The 10,633-nt window shown below is 47.6% G+C and overlaps 1 protein-coding gene across 1 annotated transcript; it reads left to right on the forward strand.

The window, feature by feature from the left end:
• The first annotated feature begins 253 nt into the window (after window positions 1–253).
• gpatch2 (G patch domain containing 2) lies at window positions 254–5,312 on the forward strand. Its single transcript, XM_068753894.1, has 10 exons — window positions 254–303; window positions 1,056–1,299; window positions 1,637–2,172; window positions 2,352–2,416; window positions 2,844–3,041; window positions 3,630–3,738; window positions 4,155–4,194; window positions 4,321–4,385; window positions 4,567–4,655; window positions 5,143–5,312. The coding sequence occupies exons 1-10, from the start codon at window positions 254–256 to the stop codon at window positions 5,310–5,312; spliced, it is 1,566 nt and encodes a 521-aa protein (XP_068609995.1).
• Window positions 5,313–10,633: the final 5,321 nt, after the last annotated feature.

Raw genomic sequence — 10,633 nt, forward strand, 5'->3', positions numbered from 1 at the left:
AGTTTTCTGTATCGTTTAGGTTCGTTCAGTTCGGTAAAGTTTAGGACACTTTCGTCTCACAACGTAAATCGTTAAATTTCCGGAGCCCCCGAAGGCAGCATAATAATAATTTACCGGCACTGCTTTCGCTGTGCCCTCATTTAATCCGGCTAGCTAGCTAGCGGATGTTAGCGTTTGTGTCAGGATGGTGTCTGTAGTGTGTAAATGTTTGTCTATTGTTTCTGGCTAAAGGTATCACGTATTTTCGGCTTTAATGTTCCGTGCAGCGAATACAAAAACCATCGGCAAAGCGACTACCAGCTGGTAGGTGCTCTCTGAGAGCGCTGAGACGGAACATTGTTCGCGTCCACTCAGCTAGCGCTAAAGCTAGTTATGCTAGCTGGCTAGTAGCAAAGATACTCTTAATATATTTTTTGTACATCCACACACAGTCGCTAAAATTATCTCCGTTTTAAGCCGAGGAACCTAACTGTAGTTAGTGAGCTCTTTTTTTTACGTATGTGCATTTGTCTGAGTTTATTAAGACACTTGAAAGTAAATTTTACGCTAGCCAAAGAAGCTAACGCGCTAACCAACGCGCAGTAACGTGAAATAGTCATTTCAGAGAAGTTTGCAAACAACATCGTGATATCTGGGTTTAATGGCGTAGCACCGGGACTTGCTCTACGAAAATATCAATCTGTTAACGTATTTAATGCAAATAATGATCTGCTAATGAGACTTGCATAGCTGTGTATATTTAATAGCCATTCTAAGCTAATCTTCTCAGCTATACTTATGCTAGGCAAGGGCTGTTGAGATGACAGAGGTTTCATGGGCCTTCTCTTCTAATGCCAATTTACAAAGCATTCCCTCATGTGCAACCACGTAGGCTTTTTTAATTTATTTTACGGCCTATTAAGAGTGCAAGTAGCTAAAGAGCACTTTGAGTGTCTTGCACACACGGCTGGCTGCTCTTATCGAGCATATGTGACATTCTTAAATTCAAAATTGTTCAAGCATCAAACAAATACTCAATGATCCCCCTCCTTCTCCTCCTCCTCCCCCCCCCTCAGGCAGTTTCGCCGGACGATGGACGAGCTGGTCCATGATCTGGTGTCGGCGCTGGAGGAGAGCTCTGAGCAAGCCGCGCGCGGAGGCTTCGGCGACGGAGGAGATCACGCGCTGGCCGTGGGCTGCCTGCTGAAGAGGCAAGCCCGGAAGCGCAGGGGTAGAAAACGACGGTCGGACAACCCGCATCCGCCGTGGGAGACGGGCCACCTCAGCGAGGGGTCGGAGTCCAGTGTGGAAGAACACAAGGTGCCTGCGAGGATGCGTAAAAGAGCGAGAGGAGGCGACGCGGAGCCTCCCTGCGTTAATGGTTACTGATCGTTTCAATGCAAATCACCGAAACTCCTGAGACACGGCCAGGCTACCGTAATAGTTCACACTATTTCACTTAAATCCTGATTCGTTCGATTCGTTTTTTGTTCTTAGTTTAGCGTTGATGTTGATCTTTTCAGTATTTTGGAAGTGTACGCCGATATGTAATTTCTCCTCAGACCACATCCTGTTTGCATTCTTCACTATCGCTTTGATCTCACCGACTATATTCAGTTCTATATTTAGCTTTGGAACCTGCTGATATTTGTTGCAGGACTACCGCGCCAACACAGGGGGGGTCTCTGCCGCCAACCACCATGGCCGTGACAACAGCGATTCAGACGAGCAGCTGGGGCCCAAACGGCGTACCCCCCTCGCGGCCGACGCGGGGCGAGGCAAGCGGCCGCTTTGGCCTGAAGACTTGGGCGTCCTGGGGTCTGCGGAGGGAAGCCGTAGTCTCAGACGGAGACGCAAGGTCAAACGTATGGCTGTGGACCCTCCAGCGGAACCCGAGCCCCCCTCTGCTACCGTGCTAGGGCCCCCGCCTGTCCCCAAAGCACGCATTGGCGGCAGGCCGCACAGACCGGGTGCGAGTGAGGGTAGAGGAGCCACGGAGCTCTGTGGGGTTGGGGGAGGCAAGAACAGGGTGAAGAAAAGAAAACTGGCCCCTCATCGGCTGGGAATGGAAGCGGCGGATGAAGGGGTGGTGGTGGAAAGCGAGGACGCCGTCTCGTCTCCGACGGAAGGATCCAAGGACAAGATGGAGTTGGAGGAGCAGAAGGGCTCAGACGAGGACATGAGTGACAGGTGGTTCGTGTTTTCACTTTTTCAGCTCCTGGTTTTTTTTTTTTAATGTTGGTAAGACAAAAAAGCCTCAGCTGGGACGTCTGTGATAATATGCCAGATCAATATGTTTTAACTCGTAAATGACGCCGCGTTTTGCCATTTCTTTGTGTTTTAAGTCTTCTAAATTTCCCTCGTCTTTTCAGCGAGACCAGCGGCGTCAGCAACAGCAGCGATGGAGGCCTTTACACCAACGATGAAGGGAGGCAAGGTGCGTAGGAAGATGTGTTCAGTAGGCGCTATACGACGTGTGCAGTGTTCACGGCGTCTGCATTTACTGAACGCCAACATTTGTAACGGAAGCAGCGGCTACATTTGAGATCTGACTTCAAAGGGTGTTGATTGGTTTTGTTTGTTTTTCTGGTGCTTTTGTTAGAATGATTATGCCTTGTCGAGGCTTAATTTTGATTTCATCTAAGATGTGGCTTCATTGTATTTGCTTTAAATACTTTTACGTGCACCGCAGGAGGCTTGAATTTCGATGAGGCTGAACATATTTTCAGATTTATAATATAATAATCACAATTATAATGGACCGTTTTCAATGCTCATTCAGCAAAATAGTGGGAATGTCCTTGCAGTTTATGTAGAGCAATATTCTTATGAACCCGGGTCACCCTGTCCTGCCTCCCCCCCAGGTGATGACGAGCAGAGTGACTGGTTCTATGACGGCGAACTGGGCTCTGGGTCGGGGCCCGGAGGGGCCTGCGGCATAGCGGGAGTGGTTCCGTGGTGGGAGAGGGAGACGGGATCAGAGGAGCTGGACCTAGCTGATCCTGTCTTTAACAGCATTCTCACTGGATCCTTTCCCCTCATGAGCGCTGGAGCTCAGAGAGGTAGGCCGGAAAGCAAAACGATAATGAAATGAAATTCAGCAGGAGGGCATTGGAATGGGGATTTAAGATTGGGCTGCGGCTGTTTCTGGTCTGTGTGGGTTCTCTCCGGCCTCCTCCGACCTCCAAACACATTTGCGATCGTCTCCTCTACACGAAAACGGATGGATAATAAGGTTTTTGGGCACCAAAAGTAGTCTCACGCATGACCAGTAGGAGGCAGACGCGTTACACAGGCAGGGACGAAGGCGGCCATGACACTGTCATGTTGGTAAATATATATGATAAATATTCTCGTAAACATCTCAGTATCCAAGGATCCTGTTCATCTTCAGTGGTCACAAGTAGAAGATAATCCAGCAGGATTTGAAGCCGTTAGGGGTTAGGGTTAGGGACTGGGGTTAGGGTTAGGATTAGGGTTAGGGGTTAGGGTTAGGCGTCCACACATTAGTCTCAGACTGATTCCTCTGTTTTGTCCTGTCCTCGTTGAAGGGACTCTTCGTTCCCTGCTGCACTTGAACGATAAAGTGGTGAAAGTAATCTTCTAGTGATCGTGTTCTGAGTTGCTAACGAACCCACACTGCCTGTCAGGGTTCCAGGCCAGACTGAGGCGTCTCCATGGAAACCAGCAGGCATCCGAGGGCAGCTCCAGCCATGCTTTTAACGAGAGACTGAGCGGACGAAGCCAAGACTCCCATGAGTGAGTCATGTCTGCGCTCTGTTATCTGATAATTATTGTTAGTAGTATACGATTGTGTTTTACATGATCAGAAAAAACACAGTTTCCATGACTGAGACTTGAAATTTAAAACCCCTGTCGAGTTTTCATTTAGCAACGGGACCTTTGGAACGTAACTCCACCGTTCAGGGAGGACCAGCAATAAAGATTAACCAACACGTATCATGTAGACCGGAAATATGACACGATTTAATCTACACGAAAGACCAGACTGGGAATCTTGTTCTGCAAAGTAATGTTTTTCACAGACAATTGAAATGTTTAAAATAGAGCCGACAGTTCGCTTTCAGAAAGCGAGAGAGAACGTTTACTTCCCGTCTCTGGAATGCTTCTCGGCTGAGTGCAGGAATGAAATGGCGGCGCTTTCTCCCCAACAGGCCTTGGTTCGGCCCCGGCTCGCGGAGGGATCACGGACAGGTCGGCTTCACTTCTCTACCGCGTTTCATTTCCTTTTTTAGATGCATCTCAACGTTAAGACGTTGATCACGAGAACCCGTTGTTGCCAAACTGCTTGATTATGAACACTTTTTTTCTCCACTTCAGTTGCATTGGGACCCGCGATCGGACAGAGGACATCGGAGGAGCTGCTCGGTGAAGACGGCCAGCAGGTGAGAACGACGGTTTAATGGAAGACGCCGGTGATTTACGACCAGAGCGCGCTTTCATTTCCTGGAGTTCAAGCGTTTCTCTGCTGCGCCGGTTTCGCAGAATCGTTTTTGTACTTTTTATTTTTATTTTCGGGAGCATGAACTCACCACCGTTTCCGTCTCGCTCGGCTGGTTTTTGCAGACAGACTAGCGGACACCTGGGCTCTCTGTGCACCGGGGATGTCAAACGGAGGCGAAAAGCAGCCCCCCTCGGCTCCAATGCCCCTTCAGGTACCTCAGCATCTTGCCCCTTTGACTGTATTTTGGGGTCATCGCCCCTTCCTGGTTGATGCTCACCAGCCTGCTTTGCTCTTTGCCTTTGCTCTGCCACTGATGCAAAAGCACAGCAATTAAGCACAACACTTAACTTCAATCATAGGTTCGATCAGCTTCTGAACCAGCAGCCACATGTCATTTATTTGTTTTACATATTGTAAAGTACAACTAGTCACAATCGGTGAAGGTCGAGCCCATTCGAGGCCCGCTTCAGAGGCTGGTGCAGCGCTCAGGAGCAGAAGGTACAGAAGAAGAGGATTAAAAAGGGTAACGGGTTGGTCTCTCGTGGGAGGTTCTAGGAAGACAGACTCATGATAGTCTGAGACAAATGTGGGATTAATGGTTGGATTAAGCTTTTCTGTGCAAATAGCCCAAAAGGTGGATCATGTTGGGGTGCAGGATTTATTATTTTTCAAAATATTGTGGCCTCTCTTTCAACTAGGATTGATCGGGGAGAACGCGCCTCCCATCCCGGACACCAACATGGGGAGCCGCATGCTGCAGAGCATGGGCTGGAGCCCGGGGGCCGGCCTGGGTCCGGAGGGCAGGGGCATCACGGAGCCCATCCGTGCCACGCAGAGGCCCAAAGGCACAGGACTGGGATTCAACTGAAGGGCTGCTCTCTGAATCCTGAAGCTGCAGCAGGAAGGGGGGGGGGGGGGGGGGGTAAAACGCTCCTCAATGCATCGAACAATAGATAAAAGAAGAAAAGCTGCAGGAATGTGAGTCTGAAGAAGGAAGGAGCGATTCAGCGGAGCTCGTGTTGAGAGAGAGACTTTCCCATATTGGGGAATCTTCAAGAAGTCTTGGAGACCCTCTCGGAGACCCTCACATGCTGCTCCAACAAGGTGAGGAGGTGAACTGAGGGGACGTGAGACACACGTCCTCACAAGAAACTCCATGTTGGAGAAAGTAAGACGTTGGTGACTGTGTTAAACTGACACACTGTCTCAGTCCTGTTACCTCAGATGCCATCCTATAGGCTAGAAAGCTTGCTATTTTCACCACGTACCAAGTGCACAAATAACACATTGGTACCCCCCCCCCCCCCCTCCCCTCCCCTTTTAGGTCATTGGTTTCGTATAGATGTTGGCTAGCGAGTTAATTCTTACCAGTTTTGTCTGATATTGCACAATATTGTTTTAATTTAAACTAACCGGAATGTTGGTTCCTCTTTGATGTAATGGAGTGTGGATCTCCTTTTTATTGTTTAACAGGAAGGTTATCAGGATGTTTTTATTAAGGAAGGAGGAATTCTTTACTCAGTCATTGCACGGATTACACACAAGGAAATGACATTTACACCCTGCAGCGGGCCCCTCTAGACCATCCCCTCACACGCGGGGGCCCCCATAGAATACAGAGGGCACGGGGTGATGGCGCCTGGAGCAGTAGAGGGGGGGAGTCTGTGCCTTGCTCAACGGACACCTCGGCAGTGTCCAGGAAGTAAACCGGCCCCTCTCCGGCCACCAGTCCCACTCTCCATACTTTTGCAGCGCCTCTGCTCATCCGCGTGTGGACGAGGGCTCGGTTTGCTGAGACCAGACTCGAGCTCTTGAGCGCTTTTCAGGGCTGCAAGTGAAGAAAAAAAATCTCGAGGTCTCATCATTCAGAATTTGAACCCACCTGGGACTGAAGTACAGAAAAACCCACTGAAGAGACATTCAAAAGGGAGTTCCTGAGCCGTCGGTTTTGACTCGATTGTATTGCTCCGTGTATTAGTTGGCAGGAATCTCTCATACCTGCAGCAAAGCCTGTCCTGCATATAGGTGTTAAACTAATCTGAACAGCAGGTAGAGATGTTGAGACCTTCTCAAGTAAATAAAGGAATGTGCAGGGTGGTGTGTTGCAGCCGTATCTTCCTTCTCTCTGGTGTTGTGACTGCTTATTAGCAGATGGGTGGAGGAGAAGCAGACTGTCTGAGCTCCGTGTTTAATATCTGCAGTTCCTCAGATTAACGCAACCTCATGTGTTTTACGAGAATGTGATAAAATGGAGACACAACCCAGTGTCATTAGTTTGATTATTCCTTAATCCAGTTCCAGGTGGAACGTGTCTCACCTTTGCATGCAGTTTCCCAATATTCTCAGGTATTCATTGCGTTCTTTCTCTGATCAAGGATATTAATACCTTTACCTTTACCTTTAATACTTAAACACTGTCGCTCAAATGTCATTTTAATTTATTAAAAGATTAACCACAAAATAAATTGTGACTTTGGTATTAGTGCAAAGGGTTCGGCTTTTTTGAAGATCAGGGATTGTGCTGCATAATTTATTTATTTTCATAGCTGGGCTGGATAAAAATGTACATGCGTTTATTCCTGAATAGTAAAGCCCTTCAATCATGACTGGTTTTATACTCCACTTCTGGGCATCTATTTGTCAGAAAATACAAACGCATCTGCTACTAATTGTGAGCTAAAAAACAGATTTCACCACTTAAACGTTCGCCATTGGAGGAGGGATTTTCTCTCCTAATTGCAGACATGGCAACATCAGCTGCTGCATATTCCTGATTTAAACAAGGTGCACTCTTGTACAGAAATTAATTGGGATGACATGAATTGTTTTACATTTCTGAGATTATATGCAGAATCATGAGAACGATGTCATAATTTTGAGACTGGTCCATTTTCTCATAAGATGAAAAAAACACTCCTAATTCTAGGCTTTTAACGTTTGAGGTCGTGGACATGGCTGTGGCGGTAAACCAGCCAAAATGACAGTGACAAGGCATGGACACCTCACGACGATGAATCACTATGTCTGAGTCGATCCAGAGACTGATCAGAATCCACGTTTGGGACATTCATTTATTGAATCACAGTATAATAACAGAGAAGTGATGTCATGATGATGTCATCATTGCATGTGCTAAAAAATCCAGGTAACCAAAAAAAGGGTCCCTTTTGAACAATCGATAAGTAAATAAATATACAATTTGTTTTCAACACTTAAAGATGCAACAGGTTGGAAAGCGTTGAAAGATACCGTAAAGGATTGCTCCTTATTAAAGACCATTTCTTTGTTTCCCCTCATTGAAATCCTAAAATTCTCCAGCTTCAGAAAACCAACAACCGGAAATGATGAGCAATCAATAAAAGTCATGTTAGTAGAAACCTTGTAGAAATTGAAATCCAGCGATGACAGCAAAGCCGCTGTATCTGAGCCCTGCGTGTGTGAATCAAGCCCATCGTGGACCCGTCGGACTTGAAGCCCAGACAAACACAACCCAGAACTTTCCAGTCGGGATGTCTCTTAGGTCTCGTGTGCGTGAAATGCCAATGAAAACTTACATCCCCAACGTCACTTACGGCGACACCCTTCCGACTCTATCAACGCACACATCACATTCACATGCTGACTCGACATCGCTGAAATGTGATGCTCTCTCTGTCTCCCTCCCTCCCTCCCTCCCTGCGCTCCCTCTCTCTCCCATCTTTCCGAGGATGCGATAGAAATCCCTTCTCTGTATCTATGGGAATGCAGGAGCAGGTTGGCAGGTAAACTCAGCGCTGGGTCAGAGAGGGAGTGGGGTGTGTGTGTGTGTGGGTGTGCGTGCGTTTGTGCGTGTGCTGCTGCATCGCTGAGCTCCGGAGGCGAGGAGAGCCGGAGCGTTTGTCCTTGAGACTGACTGACTGACTGCAGCTGTAGAGCGGAGAACCAGCCGTCCAGCCAGTGGATGAACCCGACAGTGAGTACTGAGCAAGCAGCAAAAAGAGCAGCCAGTAAGGAGAACCAGACACACGGTTGTTTTGATGTTTTTATTTTATTGTTTTGCATCTTGCCTGCTTGGAAACAGTCCGGTGTGTTGTTTGAATGTAGACAGAGGTGCGTATAATGTGTGTGTGTGTGTGTGTGTGTGCGCGTGTGTGTGTGTGAGTGTGAGGCCAGGTGAAAGTCCACTCTGCTCCCAGGTGAACTCATCTTTCAGGCTTTTTATTGGCTCCCATCATTACCTGCTTTTCTTCCAGTGCAAGACTTTGCGAGCACTTGAGCGATCATCCGGCTATGCAGTTTGTCCGCAGCAGCGTCCTCTGTCTGTGTGTGCGTCTGTGTGTGTGTGTGTGTGTGTGTGTGTTATCAAGACAAATGTGAGTAAATACATCAATGCACATCTCTAGAACTCCTGTGTCTCCTCTTTCTGATTTCCCCCCTACTCCCCGTTGACAGATCGATAGTTATGCATCTATAATTGGAAGCCGTCATTTAGGGCGACCCTCCAAAGCGAGCCATTATCGTGTGTAATCTTGCAGAAAATTGCATTTTGACTGGCGTACCTTGGCGTTGCCAGGAACCAGTGGACTGTGCTGAGCAGACTAACGGGCTTCAAGCGACGACCCTGAAGTCGGCAGGAAGGTGGGCAGACTTGAGGGAGAAATGGCTCTGGTGTTACATTCTGCCAGACATGAGGAAGCCCCCAGCAGTGCCCCCGGGTGCATCTCTGTGATCGGATGAGGAAGGACAGGAGGGAGTTGCAGACAGCAGGAAAGTGTGGCAGCGCTGGATGGAAGAAGGGAATGGGGGGGGCGACGCAATCAAGAGGAAGAAAGGCAAGTTTTTGGCAGTAACTCTGTGGTGGTAGACAGCGTCCCGTGCTGAGGCTGGCTAACCTGTGGAGCTGCTGCTGACAGAGAGCGTTATGGATGGGTAGGAAGGGAAAGAAGGCCGGAGGGAAACGTCCATAAAGCTGCGGCAGCCCTTTTTCAACCGACGTGACGGGAGAGCTCTCTTAGTCTCTGTGTACGTCGGCGTTGATTTGTTTACAGCAGACGCGCTGACAGCGGGCCAGAGGGCTAAATTTGCCACCTGTGGAGATAAAAGTGATATGATGAGATAGACTGTGTGCGGTTTCATCTGTGTGTGTGTGTGTGTGTGTGTGTGTGTGTGTGTGTGTGTGTTTATGTGAAAGTGTGTATAATAGTTCCTGACATCAGCATATAGGTGTATGGTGCTGACTCCCAGGATTCTGTGTTGGGCCCACATCGGCGGCGCCTCGCCTACGACAGGTCTGGGAACCAGGTGTGTGTGTGTGTGTGTGTGTGTGTGTGTGTGTGTGTGTGGGAGGATTAATGTAAAAAACAATGTGTATGAATCACAACTCTTTATGGAAAGTAATTGTTTTTTCTGCTTTATTTAGATCAAAATGACAAAAAGGGGATGTGGTAATTGAAGTTCCCACATCCTTTAATAAAAGTACCAAAAAGAACCACAATATAAATGAACTTCCTGTAATTATAATCCTAAGGAGTAAAGATTTTCTTTGTTGCCACGTGAATCAGAATTTGTATCTGTAGTTTCAATAAATCAGACCATCAGAGACGTTTAGAGAGATTTTGTTTCTTTTGTCCTTGTGGCCAAAGTGTTCTGTAACATAGACCTCTAAATTATGACAAGGGGCCTCTGCTATAAACGGCTTTATCTCTATTTCATTTCATTTATTTATTTTGCAAAGACGTCACAAGCCAATAGAGTTGGTTCATCCTAACACTTATTTATATGCAAAGCAACTTGCAGCTGCAGCCGCCAGATATAAGTGCTTTAAAAGTCCTAAGCGGAAAGAGTACCCGTGTCTCGTCTTCTGATTTACTTCGTTGCGTTCCACCACTGCAAACTAAACCTCTTGAGAATAAAGAGGGGCGATCCCTCTGTCAAAATCAGCAGGCATGCGTCCGTTTTTATATCACAGAGGAACAGGAACTGTAACTTTACATCATAAAGAACCCAAATCACAACATAATCCCAACAAGTGTACGATAAACATGGACCAGAGAAGATGTTGCTGGATCTGGATCCCAAACACAAAGAAAGGAGGACGCCATTCCCCAAAGAGAGACGCTGCCCTGCTCCTCCTATTTCAAAAACCGATGAAGCGAGGATACAATCCACACTGGTGTCCAGACGATGACCAGGTAATCCAGTACTGACAGC

The sequence above is a fragment of the Brachionichthys hirsutus genome, chromosome 20 (assembly GCF_040956055.1).
Source record: "Brachionichthys hirsutus isolate HB-005 chromosome 20, CSIRO-AGI_Bhir_v1, whole genome shotgun sequence".
Lineage (NCBI taxonomy): Eukaryota > Metazoa > Chordata > Actinopteri > Lophiiformes > Brachionichthyidae > Brachionichthys > Brachionichthys hirsutus.